Genomic DNA, 20,394 nt, shown 5'->3' with positions numbered 1-20,394 from the left:
CGGCTACCCACTCCTGGCAGGGTGCAGTTTTAGGTCATACCCAGGACCAGGAGCCTCCTTACCATCCCCTACAGCTCCTCCCTTACCTCCAGATGACACCAGCAGCCCTCCGGCCAGACAGTATTGTTGCCTGGCCTCCAGCAACAGAACTGCCTTGTTTATATGGCAGCCCTAGGTTCAAAATGGCTGCCCTCATCAGGCACCTGGCAGCTGCCAGCTCAAGGCATTAAAGTGGCAGGCACAAACAGTGCCCTGCCACAGAGCCACACATATAGCCGATAAGGCTGGGGTGTCCCGGGACACCTATTTGGAAACGGAACTCACAAGGTTCAGGGAAATCCATCAAGACTGTGTCCAACAGGATATGAAGGCAGCCTCCCTATATTACAAAAATACATCAAGACGTGGTGGGTGAGAATAGAGAATAGAGGCCCATCAGGCCCACTGGCACAGTCAAGGGGCCTTAGGGGTAACACAGCCATTCTTAGGGACCCCATCCCGTGACACTACCCTTTGACACCAACAATCCAGCCAGCTTTTTATCCATCTTACAGTCCATTCATCCAACCCATACTTCCTTTGCTTGCTTGTGAGAATGTTGTGGGAAACAACATATATCAAAAGCCTTGCTGAAATCAAGGTATATCACATCCACTAGTCTCCCCGCATCCACAGAGCCAGTCTTCTCATCGTAGAAAATTGGTCAGGCATGACTTGTCCTTGGTGAATCCATGCTGACTGTTCCTGATCACTTTATTTTCTCCCAAGTGTTTAGAAAAGGATTCCTTGAGGTCCTGCTCCATGATTTTTCCAGCAACTGAGGTGAGGCTGACCGGTCTGTAGTTCCCCAGTTCCTTTTCCTTTCCTTTCTTAAAGATGGTCACTATATTTGCCCTTTTCCTATCATCTGGGGCCTTTCCCAAATCACCATGGGTTTTCAAAGATAATGGCCAGCAGCTCTGCAGTCATATCAACCAACTCCCTCAGCACTCTCCAGTGCATCACCTCCATCCTCCCATCTGGCACCAAGGATGTATATACATCCAGCTTTTTAACTAGCCCCTAACCTGTTCTTTCACCACTATCAGCTGTTCACCTTCTCCCCAAACTGTGCTGCCAGGGAGCTGACTTTACCTGTGAAGACTGATGTGAACAAAGCATTGAGTACTTCAGCCTTTTATGCATCGTCTGTCACTAGGTTGGCTTCTGTTATTCAGTGAGGGATCCACACCTTCCCTGATCTCCCTCTTGTTGCTGACATTTGTAGAAACCCTTCTTATTACCCTTCATGTCCCTTGCTAGCTGCAGCTCCAATTGTGATTTGGCCTTCCTGGTTTCATCCCTACATGCCTGACCAATACTTTTATACTCCTGCCTAATCATTTGTCCAAGTTTCCACTTATTGTGAGTTTCCTTTTTGTGTTTTAGCTGACTGGAGAGTTTCCTGCTAAGCCAAGCTGGTCTTCTGCCATACTTGCTAGTCTTCCTGTGTATTAGGGTGGTTCATTCATAAACATCCAGCAACGGCTCTTTAAAATACAACCAGCTCTCTTGGACACTCTTTTTTTCTCCTCAGATTGGCCTCCCAGGGGATCCTGCTCATTAGTTCCCTGAGTGGGTCGAAGTCTGCTTTTCTGAAGACGAGGGTCCTTAATTTGCTGCTCTCCTTTCTTCCTTTCCTCAGGATCTTAAACTCAATCATCTAGTGGTTGCTGCTGCCCAAGTTGCCATCCACTTCTACATTCACCACTGATTCTTCCCTGTTTTTGGGCAGAGATTATTTTAATATTATGCATATTAACTGGCCTTTTCTATTAGTATTATCAATCTGCTGAACATAAACTGGTCGCTGCATATATTGGAGGGAATAGATGAATGGTTAAACATGTTTTTTATTCATTTTTTGTAACTATTCTGTCAGGAGAAGTCTCTCCAAACACTGTTAATTTAGAATAAGTGGGAATATTCCATTGAAACAGCTGATATATCCCAGTACAGGTTAGCATTTGGTCCATTTTTGTTTTATTGGAAAAACTGATTATTCTCTTCTTGACCCTTCCAAAGTTCCTCCACATATTGCTGGATCGGAAATGCCAAGTGATGTCAGTGTCCTTCTGGGGGAAAGTTTCCAGTTTGTCTGCAATGCCAATGGTATTCCCACACCTGTTTTGCACTGGCTTAAAGATGGAAAACAAGTTCCTAGTAATGAATCACAAAGAATAAGGCAAGTAAAAATGTGCACTGCATCTTCTCATTCTGAATTCTCAGTACAGACAGAGAGATGAGAAAACTGGGAACCAAACATACTTTCCTGTAAGAGGGGTTGATTCAGATGGGCTAATATGTTTCCAGATCTTTCATGTTTGTGACTTTAGGATATTTTGTCAATCATGTTGATTTTCTGCTTCTCTACCTTGTTTTACTTAGTACATTTAGCTGTCCAGGTAGGAGTAGTAAGGGTGTTTTTCTTCCCTCTCCTGCTCTATGCAGAATTAGTTTTTATGTTTGAAGTCAGTCCAGCATAGGTTTGTGAGACGATGCAATTTTGGTGAGATAATGGGTCAGATTGTTGCAACCAGCCATGTGGTGGTGATACAACTTGGGCCAAACAAGGCGTAAAGGTGCTTGTATGTCATCTTTATGCCAGCCACTTATCTGGTACAGTCAAGAGACGCAACCTAAACTACTAGGCTGATAAAATAAGATGTGCAACTCTGGGAAGGTGATATATTCCCTGATTCTGAGTTTTTATTTTCATTTTTAAATGCTTGATAGGTGTGTACATAAAACATCTCCAGATTTTTCCTTAGCCATTTCTATTATGTGAAGGCTGTATGGAAACAGTAATAATAATGGACCCACTTGATTCTCATTCTTTGGGATATAGATTCTTTGAAGTTTGTGATGGAACTGAATGCAAGTGGAAGCTGAAACAGCAAAAGCATTCACTCAAACTCAGAAAAATACCCTTATATAACTAGATTAAAAACAAAGACGGAGACTAGAATTTCGATAAGGAATGGGGTGACTTGAGTGAAATGTGAAAATGAGCTGGAATGTGTAAATAAATACTGTACTTTGACCTTTTATGCAGAGTGACACCAGATGGCAGCACATTAAATATTCTCAGAGCTCTAACAATGGATGTGGGGAAATACACTTGTGTGGCTACTAATCCAGCAGGAGAAGAAGACCGAATTTTCAATCTGAATGTATATGGTGCGTTTCTACAGGTGACACATTGATGTTTGATGTATTATTCTGGGTTTTATTGGGGAGGGAGTAGTAAGCGCTAGGTTTGTGCGAAGCTTCAGTTGCTGATTTGATTCGGTGGAGATTCGGCCCAATTCAGTGGCCAAATCTCCAAATCTGAATCCAATTTGGAGACCCTTTAGTCTCTTTGAATCGAACTGGAGAGATTTGGAATGATTTGGCGATTTGGACATAGACACAGCTTTAAATGTTTTTTTCTACATACCTCAAGGTACCAGGTGGCTTGTGAATGTTGAGACGGTGGGGCAGATGGAGCATCCCACAGGAACATGGGGGGGTCCCCAGCCCACTCTACAGCAGACCAGGAAGTGGACCAGAAGCACCAGTCTCCCTGGCTCGGTGACTGGTGCTTCCTGGGTCAGGGGAGGGGCAGCCAGGGTCCCCCTGCAACCAATTGCAGAGCCAGGGAGGTGCAGGGGGAACCCCCCATGGTCGGTGGCAGACTCACAAGTGGACCGGAAGTATTTCTAATCCAATTCCAGGTTCGCTGCCGAGCACACGGGGGGAGGGGGGAGCCCTGCACTTCTGTGGGATGCCCCATCCACCCCACCATTGCAGCATTCATGATCCATGCCCGGTACCTTGAGGTATGTAGAAAAAACATTTTGTGAAAAAAATTTAGAAGTGTTGCTGTTCTAAGTTCAGTTGGCAGTAACAGCAGTTTTGTTGGAATAATGATTTTTACTGATCGTGAAAATGCATATGGGCACCTGAATAAGCCTTGGGGGCGGGGGGTGCCATGGTGCCCACGAGTACTGTGTTGGGAACCACTGGTGTAGGCCATATTAACTACTGATTTACTCCAGCTTTACATCATTTTAGCTCTATTTATTCCAATTGAATTATGCTTGCCTAAAACTGGAATATAAAAGCAATGAGCTGGAATATTAAGTGTTTTTGTTTTGAAAAGTATTCACTGTATAAAAGATTTTAAGCAATTGGAAAAAATATTGGACCATATCCTGCTTGTGTCATACCAAATATGCCATGGATGACAGTGTTCATAATTCTCTTTAACCATGAGTGGATCTAGGATTTTGAAAACGGGGGGGTGCAGATGGTGCGATACATCATCAAATATACCAACACATTTTTCTCCAGTTAAAAAGAAACTAAAAGCCTTTTTAATATGTTAGGGGCCCAGGGCTATATTATTTAGTTTAAAAATAAAGCAAAACAAATGTAACTTAATTGGAATATTCAGTAATTTTCTACATGATGTATTGTGTATCAAAAAAAACAGCAAACTAGGCAAAAATAATAAAAAATATGATGTCCTTAATCCCAAAGTTGTTACAATAAATGGTACATTTGTTTTCAGAGTCACGGAATAAATTCAAGCCTTCCTACGCATCTTAACAGTACATCCAGTGCTTTGCTGAAAGTTGTTTTCACATCTGAGTTAATTATTTTAGCTAGAGTTAAACAGTCTTCAGAGCTGTAAAATACGAGCTAGATTACCAGGGGCAGCTAACATGGCAAAAGGGTACCTTTATTAGTGGAACATCAAGACCACTAAAAAGGAGAGAGAATTTTTACCATCTTAGAAGCAACCAGGTAGATTACTATGACTCCCTTACTGCTGCCTGAACAAAAATGCAGCTGCCCCTGCCAGGCAGTTGCTTTTAAACTTTGGGTAGACCAAGAATCAAAGGGGGGTACAATTGCACCATTACACCCCCGTTGGATCTGCCCCTGTCATCTTACGTACTGTCATCTATAGCTGTGGAAAAAGGGCTATAAAATGCTATTAGTGATGTGGAATAAATGGAACTCTGCTTTGGTAGCATTTTAGACAGGTGTCAGTCATTATACCTGGTGTTGAGCTGGAGAGAGTCTGGCTGGAGAGAGTCAGGATTAGGGCAAGCAGATGTTGGCCATTTCTTAATGAATAAAAGCTAATCCCAGGTCTTTGTAGGACAGTGTGGCTCCATGCATCTGTGAGGGCACAGTTGATTAATTTACATATTGTAATTTGTTTTATTTATAGTCTCCAACTAATTTTAATAAATCCAGGAATGACAAATGTTATTATTGTAGGGTTCTTGGTTGTATTGTATACACTTGATGCTCATACTATAAATGTATATGTAAATTAGGTGTGTGACCCTCAGTTACTGATGTTAAAGGATTTCTTGATTGCTACAATGAAGAACCCTGTACTTACTTGAATATTAATTGGAATCTGTAGGAATATTCCTATTTTGATCTTATTTCATTTTTGTAGTTCTGTCTTTAGCACCCAGGGGGTCTGGGCAAGATGAGGCCACTCAAGCAATAGAGAGAATTTTGAAGAACTAATTTTAACACCACTCTTCTTCATTTGTCCTAAAATGTAGTTCCACCAGCAATACTCAATAATAAGGTTGAACCAGAGGCACTGACTGCCTTATTGGACACTTCTGTAAACATTGAATGCACTGCTACTGGCACTCCACCTCCACAAATAAACTGGCTTAAAAATGGGCTTCCTCTTTCTGTCTCATCTCAAATCAGGTTGCTGTCCGCTGGACAGATTCTCAGGTGAGTTGTTAGTCAAATTATATAGGTAAGGTAATTTTGGGTAAATCTAGGCAACTCTGCTGCTACTGGCACAGACAAATTTAAAATTTGGCCCTCTTGGACCAGATTTTATCATATTCTAGGTGGAATAATGCAGCCCCTCTGTACCCTTGTATGCTATAACTTCATTTGTATTTTCTTCAGAATTGCGAGAGCTCACCTGTCTGATGTTGGTGTGTATACTTGTGTAGCATCTAATAGAGCTGGAGTTGACAATAAACATTACAGTCTTCAAGTTTATGGTAAGTCTTTTTGGCATATTCACTTTCTTAGTCACATTTTTTCACTTTTTCATAAAGTGAAAAAAGTCACATTATTTAGCTAATATCCTAAATGTAAGAATGAGAAATTTTGTCCTGACTGAAACAATCTGGATAATATAAATATATTTAACCTTGAAAGGGTATATTTTTTTTTTCCCTCAAGGAACAAGTTCTGTATTCTTTCTTACTAATACAACAGTGTGGATTCTATTAAAGTGTATCTTCTGCAGTTGTTTTATGGAACTTTTCAGTTTTGCAAATTTTATTTACAGAAAAAAATATTTTAACCTTAAAACCACATTTACTTTCATTGGCATATATACTGTATTATAGACTTTTCATGGTTCAATATACATAGAGTATTATTCCTATTTGAATTTCCATGAACACACTAACTTAAGGTATAAGATACCTAGAAAATTATTTGCTTAACTACAGTGCATTTTTGGGGTAAGAGTTAGCTTTTAAGTGCATTCCATAATAACCTTGTCTTTTTCCTCAGTACCACCAAGCATGGATAATGCAGGAGGAACAGAGGAAGTGATTATTGTGAAAGGCAATACTGCTTCAATTATGTGCTTAAGTGATGGCACACCCACCCCTAAGATGTCATGGCTTAAAAATGGGCAGGCTTTGAGTCTTGGACCCAATATGACTATAAGTAATCAAGGGATGGTCTTTCATATTGCAAAGGCAGAGATTGATGACACGGGTAGATACACCTGCACAGCCGCCAATGAAGCAGGGGAAGTTAGCAAACATTTCACCCTAAAAGTCCTGGGTAAGTGTTAATTGTCCAGTCAAACAATATGCAAGTGATAGATGAATATGAGATGCTCACTGTTACACAGCAAGTCAGTCACCCAATCAGAAATTTAATGCATTAGTGGGTTGCAAAATTTCCCCCAAATGAATCAACCGTTTGTAGAACTAAGCAGTTCCTATGGGCTGTACATGAACACAGTAAAACATCTTTATACTGGTTTTTACTTTCCTTGTATAAAAGTAATAAAAATGTGATAAACCTTTTTTTAATGTCTATTGATAATGTTAGGGATCCATTTTGGGTGCAGACAGAAGTTACATTTGTCATGCAGTCGGCCCCCTGAAAGTACTCTATACAACTGTGCTGTGACACATGTGCATGGCTTCAAGACACTTTATAAATGGCTGATAGCACGACAAATTAACACTCATCAAAAGAGGGATCAAATGAAGGCACTCCACTTTGGAGTACCTTAGGGAACTTGTGTTCCCTAGGATTAATTTGTGGTGCAGTCAGGGCTGTCTGGAGGAAGGAAGGGGGGAAAGGGGAGGGGGAGCAAGCTGTAGGGTGCCTGGCCTGAGCTGGAGGGAGGGCAGGTAGATTGGAGCCCCCAGCCCCCTCTCCTTCAGCTCAGGCCAGGCAAACCCAAACCTGCAACTTGCTCCCCCTCCCCTCTTGCCTTTACCGTCTTGCAGACTGGGGAGTGGGGACTGAGGGAAAGGGGTGGTTACTTCACTGCAGGCAGGCTCTCAGGGCTCCTATAGGTAGGGCCAATTCCTAAAAGGCAAATATATGTTGAATCAAGGGAGGAAAGTGGGGAGGAGGATAGAGCTCTAACTCATGGTGCTTTATGCACCATGAGTTAAAGCGGGGGCCTGCACATCTGTCAGTCCCTTTTCATACCTCCACACTCTGGTTAAGTGCTGGATTCTGTCAATTAGTTTCCAAAATGTGGTTTAGGAAATAGGTTGTTTCCAGTCAAAGAAAGGTGATACATTTTACAGATAAAAATATTGGAAAGTAAAACCAATTAATTGTATCGTGCTACTTTAACTATATGACTGCCCATGATATTTTAGAAGTGTAAATTTTTATGTAAGTAAAGAACCTGGGTTGTCTTTCCTTCCTGCAGATCCCCCTCATATCAATGGATCTGATCAATCAGAAGAAATATCTGTGGTTGTTAACAATCCACTGGAACTTCATTGCATTTCAACTGGCATCCCAGTCCCAAAAATCACCTGGATGAAGGATGGGCGCCTGCTCCCCCAGAATGAAAATGTTCATGTCCTGAGAGGAGGAGAGGTGCTTAGGATAGCTAGTGCCCAGGTAGTCAATACATTTTCAATTAAGGCTGGTTTGGAAATACTAGAGGACTTTGCAGAACTGGTTTTGATCTGCACTTTGATGGGAAATAGAACTGATATTTCAATAAGGGCATCCTTCCCCCTTATTTCTTTGTCTACAACCAGCACAATGTGAGCAGGTATTGCGGTATCTCTCTGTCAAAATGCATAGTCACAGTCCTAATCATTGTAGTTATTAATAATCTTCAATGTACTCCTCTGAGCAATAGAGGGATTAATTGACTGCCATGGTCAGATACTAGATCAGGTAGTTCTGCCTACTATAATTGGGGTTGGAGAAAATATACTTCACTTCCTGCTTTGAAAGTTTTCTGAACAGATATAGCTGCAGGTACATTATTACCACAGCTTAAGATGTATTCCTACTGTGATTCAGCCCTGCTGCTCTCAAATGTACTCCAGGATGGCTGGTTCCCATTGCACCATTAACTGAACATATGGCCAGGCTGATAAGCTGCTTGGGGCTCCCAGCCTTAGTAGCGCTTCAGAGTCAAGCACACTGGGCACCCAGCTTGCTACTTGCTAGTGCAGAGGGAGATCAGGATCGTGAGTCTGGGTTTCCCCTGCACTGGCCATAGTGCACAATTGGGGTCTCATCCCCAATCCCACAATTCTGGCTCCCAACACAGTGTGGCATGGCAGGAAGCACAATTATTGGTATCGTGGATCAGATCTCATTGTGCCTTTTAACTGAATATCTGCCAGGGGTCTTAATGTCCACAATCTAGCCCTTGTTTTTTTTTTTTATTATCTTCATTACCTGACAAACATCATTGTCATCATCTGTTTGACAGAACAAAGAGTAATGGTTTCAAGTTGCACCAAGGGAAGTTTAGGTTACATATTAGGAAAGACTTGCTCACTGGGAGGGTAATAAAACACTGGAACGTGTTCTTTAGAGGTTGTGGAATCTTCATCTTTGGAGTTTTTTAAGACTTGGCTAGACAAAGCTTTGGCTGGGATGATTTAGTTGGGGATGGTCCTGCTTTGAGCAGGGGGTTGGGTTAGATAACCTCCTGAGGTCCCTTCCAACCCTAATTTTCTTTGATTCTATGATTTTTACTACACTGACTAATTGATTTGTTTCTATTCTGGAGTTTCTGATGAAATTGTTTGGGTGTCCCATAGGTAGAAGACACAGGAAGATATACATGCTTAGCATCTAGCCCTGCAGGAGATGATGATAAAGAATATTTAGTAAGAGTGCATGGTAAGTTTTTAATTTGGGGTTTTTAATTTGGAGTTCCTTGACACTTAATAACACCTAAAACAGCAGCTATCAACTGCTCTTAAAAGCTAGAGAATATTCACTAAAAAGTGTTCTACAAGACAAAAGACTATATACCTCATTCAGTGATCTGATCTGAGTTTTGCATTGTGTCTGTCCTCTTCTTTCTAGAACAGAAGATGGAAGGATTAAGTAACAAAGCATAGTTCTTTCAAGGAAGCAAAGGTTTATTAAATTCTCAGTCTTCTGCTTTTACATATTCCTGTTCTTAAAAAAGTAAAGGAAGATGACAAATGACAGGAAGATAGACAAAATGGTATATCTTTGAGAAAATGATATTACACATGGTTCAGACACTTAATATTTGTATATCAAAGTAACTGTTCACAATAGAACACACAAGGGTGGTTGAAAGGCATCAATATCCTTTGGATTTTTTTCAATGAGGCTGAGAAGGAATAACAAGGACAGGCTATCAAAAAATCAAATGGAAGATGAAGCAGGATATCCAAAGCTTCTTCAAGTGTAGAATAGTCCTTGTATATCTTGTTAATGTAGATTTGGGAGGCTAGGATGATAGCTTTAATTTCCCCTCTGTCCTATGGAGGACATTCATTGTAATGTAGTATGCAGTAGCAAAAGTAGGGTTGCAGAAATTTACCTCAGATGAGTCCACTTCTGCTTCTTGCAGAATTATGCAGGTCCTACAGGCAGTGCAAAAAAAAATGAAATATTTTTTAAAAATCAAATTGAGGTTTTGTTTTTCCTGTATAAAAGCAATAAAAATGAGATTCATTTTTCCTAGGTCTGCTGATAATGTTAGGGAACCATTTTGGTACCTCTGCTCCACCTGGCTAAGTGCTGGATTCTTTACTAAGTATACTCTGAGTTAATTTCTGTTAATCAGTGGTTTCCTGAGTGTGGCTTGTGACCAGTCAAATAAGGGTGGTATGTATTGTGCAGGTAAAAGAACTGAAAACTAAAACCAGTTAATTGTAGCAGTGCTGATATTATGCATCAGTCACAAAAGCTTATTTGATAACAACACTGAAATTTCTTCCACAGAGATATTTAAGTTCATATTTATTGCACTTCTTTTTCTTAATATTTTTTAACAGTTCCTCCTAACATTGCTGGCACCAGTGGTTCTCAGGATGTCACTGTGCTGCAGAATAGACAAGTTATATTGGAATGCAAGTCAGATGCAGTCCCACCTCCTACAATTACATGGCTTAAAAATGGAGCACTGTTACAGGTACATTTTCTGCACATTTTCCACCACTCTGTTGCATCTCTGCATAAGATGCCTGAACTTTTTCTGATTCCACTCACTTGCCCTCTCAGCACAACAGAGTTGTAGTTCCTTGAGATCAAAAGGAAGTTGAGTGGCCCTAGCCCAGTTATAGCTGGCCCTAAATAAGTAGATGAAGAAAGCAACCATGTGAACTGGCCACCCCTCAGTTATTTGTTTTCTTTTCCTTTAGGGGGATCCCTTTCTCCTCCTGGATCCTTTGAGCAATACTAGAAGCCTTCGGTATACTCCTGAATGGCTTCCCAGGAAAGGTAGCTGAGAAAGATTACACTATACATTTACTCTGAGTATTTTATGTATTCTCACATTATAGTAATATTTAGAAAGGGAAGATTATTCCTTTTACTGAAAAGAGTAACCAAATCATTTTTGTAACCACCGTAGGTCTACATTATGCATCTCTTAACTCAGAATTTCATATATAAGTCATCAAATACATATTGATTAAATCAGAGGAGCAAGAACAGAATAGTTAACTATTGCTCATCATCCACATAGGCCTATGCAGATTTTTCATTTCCCTTTCCCATTGGACTGTTGACCATCCCTAATATTACACTGTGTTTGGCAAAGATGCCCCTGTGAGGTTATGTCTACACTGCAAACTATGCTGAGTAATCAGGGTTTTTTTTTACTGTATATTGCCTTTTACTTGTAAGTAAAAAATATAAAGATAAACCAGCAGCTCATTAGATGCCTCTCCCATAACTGTAGCCAATGAGCTATGAATCATCCTTTATGATGAGTACAGACATTATTTTTGTATGAGTGTCTCAGGTTCCTCTGACAAGGGATTATACCTGTATATTCAGATAGGGTTAGTTCAAATAATTTGAACTAGGGAGCCATCACAATACTGACATGATCTTTCAGCTGGCAAAGAGAAATCATGGCTACATCAGAAAAGGTTCCAGAACAAAAGAGTTTGATTCCAATTTTGTTTCCCTTGTGGAAAAAGTTTATTAATTGATTCATTAAAAATTATATTTTCAAATAGTGACTGCTCCACAAACTCTTCCTCTGCCTGGAGTTTGTATAAGGATGTTTCTCTTACTTTTTAAAAATTGGAGTGAATTCCCATCCATGTAATCCTTAACTAATTTAAACTTAAAGCACAAAGTCTGGATATTAATTGTGAGCTAGAATTCTTCATTATATGTGTCCTAGTTTTGGATACTGAGAAACTGTGCAGTGATAGAGAAGACACTGTTTCAAAAGTATCTTCTGATTAGGTCAAAGGAATGAACCAGAGTAGTTCAACCAGAGACACGCATATTTCCTTGGGTGCTATTTATTTGTAGTGATGTGGTTGAAAATGTAAGTCATCTCATCTACTATTGTTTCTGTCTTTAACTGGAGGAGACTTTTTGTAAACAAGGGGTTAAAAAGAGATTTGACCATGTCTGTGTGAAGGCTTCTGAAAAATTATTTTCCCTTTTGGAAAATGTATATGGACACAAGTATCTGAGAATTTCACTTCCTTTAATGTAAATTATTTTTAATGTAAAGCAAAGAAAGAAAAAAGCCACCTATGCAAGTAATTTGCATAAAGGAAATAAATTAAGGAGTCTTGTACATGTCATTGAAACATAATCACAGTTATTCAGTTGAATGTGAATTTTTTTTGCAGGATTAATCAGCCCTGTATTTTCTCCCTCTAAGAGTATGTCTACGCTGCAGACTAAATTGGATGTGTCTACAAAAGACGCCATTACCAATCATTTATTTAGTACTAGTTTGTACTTATATTTCTTCTACCTGTTTATACAAGTACTAAATGAATGCATAGTAACCTGAGTTACTGTTTAGTAGTGCCAGCAAACACTTTTTTTGTGATGCTACTGTGTAGTGATATAATACTACTGCTCAGTAGCATCACATCATGGTTTTTGCCACGCAACACTATTGGGCAGTAGTATTGGACTACTACACAGTCAGCATCTCATTTAGATGTTCCCTTGGAGTGACAAGCAGACTAACCACAGGAGCACTAAATTCTGTTCTGCCATGGCTAGACTGCCTCTTGTACTTAAGCTAGTTCAAGCAACTCAACATTGCATGTCAGTGTAGATATATTCTAAGATTGAGGTATATCGATCCTGGGTAAGCTTTTTGAGAGAATTGTTCTGGCACTTGTCCATGAGAGGCCAGCAGGGGAGTGTATGCTTAGGGGCAACCAACACGGGTTCATTAGAGGCAGGTCCTGTCAGACCAACGTGGTGGCCTTCTATGACCAGGTTACCAAATCCTTAGATGCAGGGGTAGCAATGGATGTAGTCTTTCTGGACTTTCAGAAGGCCTTTGACACTGTCTCTCACCCCGTTCTCGTTAAAAAACTGGGGGACTGTGTCGACACCTGCACAGTCAAATGGGTCGCCAACTGGCTGGAGGGCCGCACCCAGAGAGTGGTAGTGGATGGGCCATTTTTGACCTGGAGGAATGTGGGCAGTGGGGTTCCGCAGGGCTCGGTCCTTGGGCCTGCACTGTTCAACATCTTCATCAGTGACTTGGATGAGTGGGTAAAAAGCACCCTGTTCAAATTTGCTGGTGACACTAAGATGCCAGGGTATGTGGGCACGCTAGAAGGAAGGAATAGGCTACAGTCGGACCTAGATAGGTTACAGGGGTGGGCAGATGAGAATAGGATGGGATTCAGCACTGACAAGTGCAAGGTGCTGCACCTGGGGAGGAAGAACCAGCACCATACCTACAGGCTGGGGAACTCCCTTCTCATCAGTGCAGAGGCAGAAAAGGATCTTAGAGTTATCATTGATGCTAAGATGAAAATGGGCTGGCAGTGTGGGGATGCAGTCAGGAAGGCCAACTGCACCTTGTCATGCATCCACAGATGCATCTCAAGCAGGTCCAAGGAGGTGATACTCCCCCTTTATGTGGCACTGGTCAGGCCGAAGTTGGAGTACTGCATCCAGTTCTGGGCGCCGCACTTCAAGAGGGATGTAGACAACATGGAGAGGGTCCAGAGGAGGGCCACTCGCATGATCAGGGGGCAGCAGGGCAGTCCCTACAAGGAGAGGCTGTGGGACCTTAACCTATTCAGCCTCCACAAGAGAAGGCTGAGGGGGGATCTAGTGGCCTGTTACAAACTAGTCAGAGGGGACCAGCAGGCATTGGGGGAGTCCCTGTTCCCCCGAGCACTACCAGGAGTGACTAGGAATAACGGTCACAAGCTGGCAGAGGGTAAATTCAGATTAGACATCAGGAGGCGCTACTTCACTGTCAGGACGGCTAGGATCTGGAACCAACTTTCAAGCGAAGTGGTGCTGGCTCCTATCCTGGGGGTCTTTAAGACAAGGCTAGACAATCACCTTGCTGGGGTCGTTTCACCCCAGTACTCTTTCCTGCCATGGCAGGGGGTTGAACTTTATGATCTGCTCAGGTCCCTTCTGACCCTACTAACTACGAAACTCTATTAGTTGAGCAAGGTGGTGATACTTGCACTGTCCTGATGTTTTGGTTGAATAGAGGTTTTCCTTTTCTAGAATCTAACCATCTATCGTATTTTAACAACAATAAATCCACATGGGCTTAACAAAAGAACCACAGAGTCCAAACTGAATTCTTTCATAATTTGCCATTTGAAATACAACATGTTTAGAATGGGTTTACTTTATCCCTTGCTACATTTCTGTGTTTGTGTAGTTCTGTCAACTTGTATATTTACTAGGGCTGTGCGAAATTTCACTGGAAGTTTAATTTCAAAGCTGTTTTGATGCATTTTGTGCTTGAAACATAAAAATTGAAACTAAACAAAAGGCTTCAAAATAAAATGAGGGCACTCAAAATGTTTCGAAAGTTTCAAAACATTTTGAGTTCCGAAGCTGGGCTTACTTGGCTTCAGCACTGGTCCCAGGCAGCAGTGGCAGTCTCCTCTCATCCAGTGTGCAGATCTGGGTGCCGGCACTCCCGGGAGGGCTATGGCCTCTGCCACCTGGGACCGGCAGCAGCATCAATCTTCCCCAGCGCCGGTCCAGGTGGCAGTGGCAGCCTCCGCTCATCCAGCGTGGAGATCCGGGGGCTCGCACCCCCAGAGTAGTCTGGCACATCCTGGCAGCCCTCCCAGGGGTGTGGGCCCCTGTATCTGTGCACTGGGTGAGAGAAGGCTGCCTCTGCCACCTGGTACTTGTGGCAGCATCAATCTTCCTCAGTGCTGCAGCAGCAGCAGCAGCAGCCTTCTCTTATCCAGCACACAGCTCAAGGGGCTTTGACCACCAGGAGGAATCCAGCACAGCCCCAAAGCCCTCCTGGGGATGTGGACCCCCAGATCTGCATGCTGGATGAGAGGAGGCTGCCACTGCCAGCAACTGTCAGAAGTTTTGTTTAGAACAGTTTGAGGTGCAGTTTCCCAGAAACATCTGCACCTACCTCCTCAAAACTTAGCAAACTGTGTGCCCTCAGAAGGGGCTACCATCCCTGCGATTTTCATCTGAATCAGGCAAGAAATGACAAAGTTTTAGGCATTTTCAAGATCTCCCCTTATAGCTTATGGGCGAAATGTTGAAACGCCTCGAAACAGCAAAACGGTTTTGACAAAATAAAATGGAACAGTGCGTCGAAATGAAATGAAATAATGAAATGAAACACTGTCCCTTCAAAACGGCGAAATGGAAGTTGAAACAAAACCATGCTGTTTCACACAGCCCCATTATTTATTCCATTTCTTTGTCTGGTTTTGATCTCCTGGATGTCTAACTGGAGACAGAATGCTCTCAGCCTTAATAAGGCAAAATGCGATGTTTTGATTGGGAACACAATTTGTCAAATGCTTTCTTAACCTCAGTATTATTAACCTACTAGTAACAAATGGCATGGAGGAAGCTTTACACACAGATGGAAAGAGGGATTACTTCAGCCTGAGCAATTCTCCTTTGTCCTGAACAAAGTGGACCATTTCACAAAACAAAAGGAATTCTTTGGAAAAAGTTTGCTTTTGGATGGTGTTATTTCAACATTATTGGGACCTAATAATTATTTAAACAGAATTTATCATTTTTATAATGTTAAACCAGCATATATTTTTATACCTATCATTTAAGTGCTTTTAAATAAAAGTTCCTTCCACTGGTTATATTTCAATCTTTTCTCTGTTCCACCTCTAATAGCTACATTGAGTATATATCCTGTGTATCTTGGTAGTATCATCATCATCTCTAGCACCAGAACAAGAGGTGGATCTTGCATCCTGTAGCTCTAGGAATTGTATTGCTTGTACATCGGCATTGTTTACATTACAAGGTTCAGATTCTCAGGAATACAGGATCAGGCCTTAGTAAGAGTATTTACTAATTGAGAGGCACAAGGGACTCAGTTAAAAGCCCGCTGAATTCAGTGCAGGTCTTTCTGTTAGTTGAATTGAGCTTCAGATCAGATCATAAAAGAACAGTGTTTTCAGGTTTTATTAAGCAGAATCCAGTGGACTTTTACCCTTCATAAGAATTGTATTTTGGAGCACAGCTAAATCATATATGTTATTGTGTTTTTAAAAATACTTTGTAGTCGTAAGAGTGAACTAATTTATTTCCCTTGATATTATAGTAGATGCCTCTAAGGCAGTGCTTTTCAATCTTGATAGACTCAAGGTACCCCTTGATGCACTCAAGGCACCCCTTGGAAAATGTCAGCTTGTAGTTTTCACTCAAGTTTTGACTACAGACAAATAATAGAGCAATTCTTCTGTTGCACATCATTCAGAAAGACCACAACAGGTCAGAATGTTTTTGACACTATGGAGTCCTATTTGGTATCTCTGGGTTTATCTTGTGAATTATGTTTGCACATCTAACAGTGCTAACACTGCATGGCATCCCCACAGGACCTTGGAAGAATCTCAAGTCATCCTGGTTGAGAATCACTGCTCTAAAGTCTTATCTGTTGTACTTATACAGGTCACAGAAGCATAGAACCCCCTCCCTCCCATATCAGTTTTTACACATACCAACATTTAACATTTAAAGCAGACTTTAACCAAGGGATTGGCTATGGAAGGTGGGTAATTAACTCATAGGTATCAATGTGCCTATTTATTCCACACTGAGGAACACTTGTGACTCAATGGAGCTGTAGTGGGGCTTGGCATGGGTTTGGAGTATACCTGCACAGAAGACGTTATAGAATGAAAGTCCAAACCTAGTGTTGCCATTTCTTGCAGTTTTTTGGTAGTCTTGCAATATTTGTTGTTCTTTAAAACCCCAGCTTCCAGAATAAAATAACAAGGTGAGAATTGCAACTTAAAAAAATAAAACCTCACAATAAAAATAAATATCTACCCCTTGTGGTTTTGTAGTAAAGCTTGAAAATGAGACTGAGAATCCAGCTGAGAGGCTCAAGAGCCAAAAAATGAAGAGAACACCATGTTCAGGATTTTTTAAATCAAATGATTTTTAAATTAGTTTCACGGTTGTATGGAGCCTGACTCATAATTTTGAACTCTGGAGTTTGCTGTGCTGTGCTGCTTCAAATCTGGCCCAGACAAATAAGGACCAAAAGATGTTCACATCTCATGGCTGGTTATTAGCTTTTGTAAACTAGCTGATTCCCAATGCAGAGCTGAACAGCTCCCCATTAACAGCTGGCAGGCAATCTCAGCACAGAGGCCAAAGAGTAGTAGTCTTGTGTACTGCTGCAGCACATCAAGACTTTGGCAGATTGGGAAAGTAGCATTGGAAAATTTGTATTTCCTCTACCTGCAATGTGCCTGAGTATGGATAAAGTGCACTTCAGTCTCATGCTGTCAAACTGTTAATTTATATTTAAACTAAAAAATAGTCAGTTCACCATTCTAACCTCCTTATTCAAGCAACACTCCTGAATAAGGATTTTAGGATTGTAAATTGTAGTTAAGATTTAACAACAATGGAATTTTCTAAGTAAGGTTGCTGAGCTTTGTTCATACTTATAACTTCATTGCAATAAACGAAGCCATGCCAGCAGTGAATTGGGCTGTTTGTTTCTTAGGCACTCTATCATGGTTCCTATTACTCTGTAACAAGAAATACTTTGTATCTGTGTAATGGAAAACTGTGATAAAATTAGTTTTACTTGTTCAACTTTCCTTAGGGGACTCCTCGAGTTCGAATCCTGTCCAGTGGGCGGTACCTGCAGATCAATAATGCTGACCTAGGGGATGCAGCAACCTATACCTGTGTGGCAAGTAACATTGCAGGAAAAACTACCAGAGAATTTGTGCTGACTGTGAATGGTAAAAATTACTGGATTGATTCTTAATTATTTGAAATTTTGCACAGTATTTCTGTGTGGGAGTTCAAAAGGCAGAATATCTGGTTTTCTAGTTTCTTTACAGACAAATGTGTGTATAGAGCAGTGGCCTGACAATTGGAAGCCCTTATTCTGTTCTGGCTTTGGCAGAGGCCTGCTTGGTGAACAAAGGCAGGTCACTTGCCTTATATGCCTGTGATGCCTGTCATAAAAAGGTCAGAAATCATAGGATGACATAAAGCTGTAAGATCAGTGGTTCCCCTTGCGGGGTGAAGGAAAGCCAAAGGGTCCTAATGGGTGTATGGGTGAAACACAGCCCCCAGTTGCTGTCACTTCTTCCTGCTGTTGATTGCTGCTGGGGAATTGGTGGCAGGGCAAATAGGGGTGATGGCAGTTGAAGAAGGGAGGACAGAAGTTGTCGACTCTAGTATGCTAGGGCATAAACGCACTAAGTTGAGGAAATACTATGTTCAGTGGAGATACTAGGAATGTTGGAGTGGAACTGGCCTCTTGAGACATCCATTCTAATCCCATGCTACTTCAGGGAAACACATCATATAATGTTTTTTGTGAATTAATCATGCTCTATCTAAAAACTATTTAGGAAGTTGTTTTTGTGGGGGGAGGTTGCATCTCTATGGGCATTTATACATGTGCTCTGGAAGGTGGGTGTTTTAATTAAAGCATCTCCAAGAGCTGCCCTAATTAAATCACCTGATGCTTTAACTAAAGTTTGTCCACTGAGCTTTAGTTAAAGCAGCCCCACTGCTGTTTTTCAGCATGGGGACTCTGATACCACATGATGCTGGAGCCTGCTGGAGCGCAGTAATTACCACACTCCAACAGACTCAATTACAGCGCATCAGAGAAGCCTCAGTGCACGTGTATAGGTGCCCTACTACTCCAGTTAGAAAACTGTGGTAGAGCCTCATTCCTCTGATAGCTATAAATCTTCTAATTTCCAAACTAAAATTATTCATGGCCAGTTAGTCCCATTTGTTCCCCTGTCAACATTGTCCTTTTGTTTAAATAATTCTTCTGCCTCCCTGGTGATTACCCCTTGATGCATTCAGAGAGCAATTGTATTCTTTTGTAGCCTTGGTTTTACTAGGCTAAGCAAGCTAAGCTCTTTGTTGTCTTCTTTCATAAGATAAGCTACATTCCCCTGATCACCTTTGTAACTCTGCTATGCACCAGTTCTAGTTTAAGTTCATCCTTTTTTGAACTTGAGTGACCAGACACATATACAGTATTACAGATGAAGTCTCAGCCTGGTACAATTAACGCTTTCCTAGTTCTATTGGAAATATCTTGCCTAATATATCCCTGAATTGCAACTGCCTTTTTCACAGCTGAAGAACACTGGTTACTCGTAATAAATCATAGGATGACTAAAAAGCTAAGATCTTTCTCCACCTCTGTCATTTCCAACTGATGATCATCCAGCTTACAGCAAAAACTCTTGTTCTGAATATGAGGGTATGGAAATGGGAATAAACCCATCTGAGATGGAAGCAAAATTCAAAGATCTTAATTCATCCAAATAACTGGGCAGGTTAGTTTCTGTCCCAGAATTTTGAAACGAGCAGTGCATGAATTCTTAAGTCTGAGAAAGGAGTTTTAATTTGATGCCTCTATCAAGGGAGATGCAATGATTAGAAATAACAAGTATAGTACTGTATTTAACAAAAGTTTAAAAAGCAATCTGGCAACTGTACCCCCATGAGTTTGACCTCTATAATATGTAGAACTTTAGTTCTTCTGCATTTTCCTTGTCTATAAAATCAGTTATCTTGTTAGAGAAATTAGTATCTGGCGTCAAAAGTCCCCACAGGTCTAATACCATGCTGATCTAGCGTGGTTAAATAGCCAACAACATTCAAAGGAGAAACATGGCTAATGTAACATCCAAGCATCATAGAACCATAAAAAGGTCTGAAAAGGACCTCAGGAGGCCATCTAGCCCAACTCCCTGCTCAGGAATGGATCAGGAAAACTATCCTTCACAAATGTTTGTCCAGTCTATTCCTTAAAACTACACAAACCCTGTTACAAACATGGGCAGATCTAGGATTTTGAAAAGAGGGATGCAGATGGTGTGGTGCATCATCACATATACAGGCGACCCTCGCCATTCGCAGGGAATCTGTTCTGGAGATCCCTGTGAATGGTGAAATCCCCGAATACCACACTGTGTTCATGAGCTCAGTGCCCCTGGTGGCTTGGGGGGGTGGGAGAGGGGAGGGGAGGCATGGCTGTGCTGGTGATGGCGGGAGCGGCATTCATGAATATTTGAAACCACAAATGCCAAACCCGCGAATAGCGAGGGCTTCCTGTAACACATTATTCTTTAGTTAAAGAGAAATTAAAAGCTTTACTAACGGCCCCTC

The 20,394-nt window shown here is 41.3% G+C and overlaps 1 protein-coding gene across 2 annotated transcripts in view; it reads left to right on the top strand.

Moving 5' to 3' along the window:
* HMCN1 (hemicentin 1) overlaps positions 1-20,394 on the top strand; it is a 451,483-nt gene that overhangs the window by 346,993 nt on the left and 84,096 nt on the right. For both annotated transcript variants that reach the window (XM_019501224.1, XM_019501215.1), the window contains exons 64-72: positions 2,065-2,224; positions 3,095-3,219; positions 5,613-5,796; positions 5,980-6,077; positions 6,601-6,879; positions 7,997-8,193; positions 9,360-9,441; positions 10,578-10,714; positions 17,846-17,987. In XM_019501224.1, coding sequence (XP_019356769.1) covers positions 2,065-2,224; positions 3,095-3,219; positions 5,613-5,796; positions 5,980-6,077; positions 6,601-6,879; positions 7,997-8,193; positions 9,360-9,441; positions 10,578-10,714; positions 17,846-17,987 — 1,404 coding nt within the window. The remainder of the gene's footprint in view (positions 1-2,064; positions 2,225-3,094; positions 3,220-5,612; positions 5,797-5,979; positions 6,078-6,600; positions 6,880-7,996; positions 8,194-9,359; positions 9,442-10,577; positions 10,715-17,845; positions 17,988-20,394) is intronic.

This window comes from Gavialis gangeticus, unplaced genomic scaffold (assembly GCF_001723915.1).
Source record: "Gavialis gangeticus isolate Ggan-Ray unplaced genomic scaffold, GavGan_comp1, whole genome shotgun sequence".
Classification (NCBI taxonomy): Eukaryota; Metazoa; Chordata; order Crocodylia; family Gavialidae; genus Gavialis; species Gavialis gangeticus.
The sequence above is the reverse complement of the archived record's forward strand: the minus strand, read 5'-3'. Positions and strand labels throughout refer to the sequence as shown.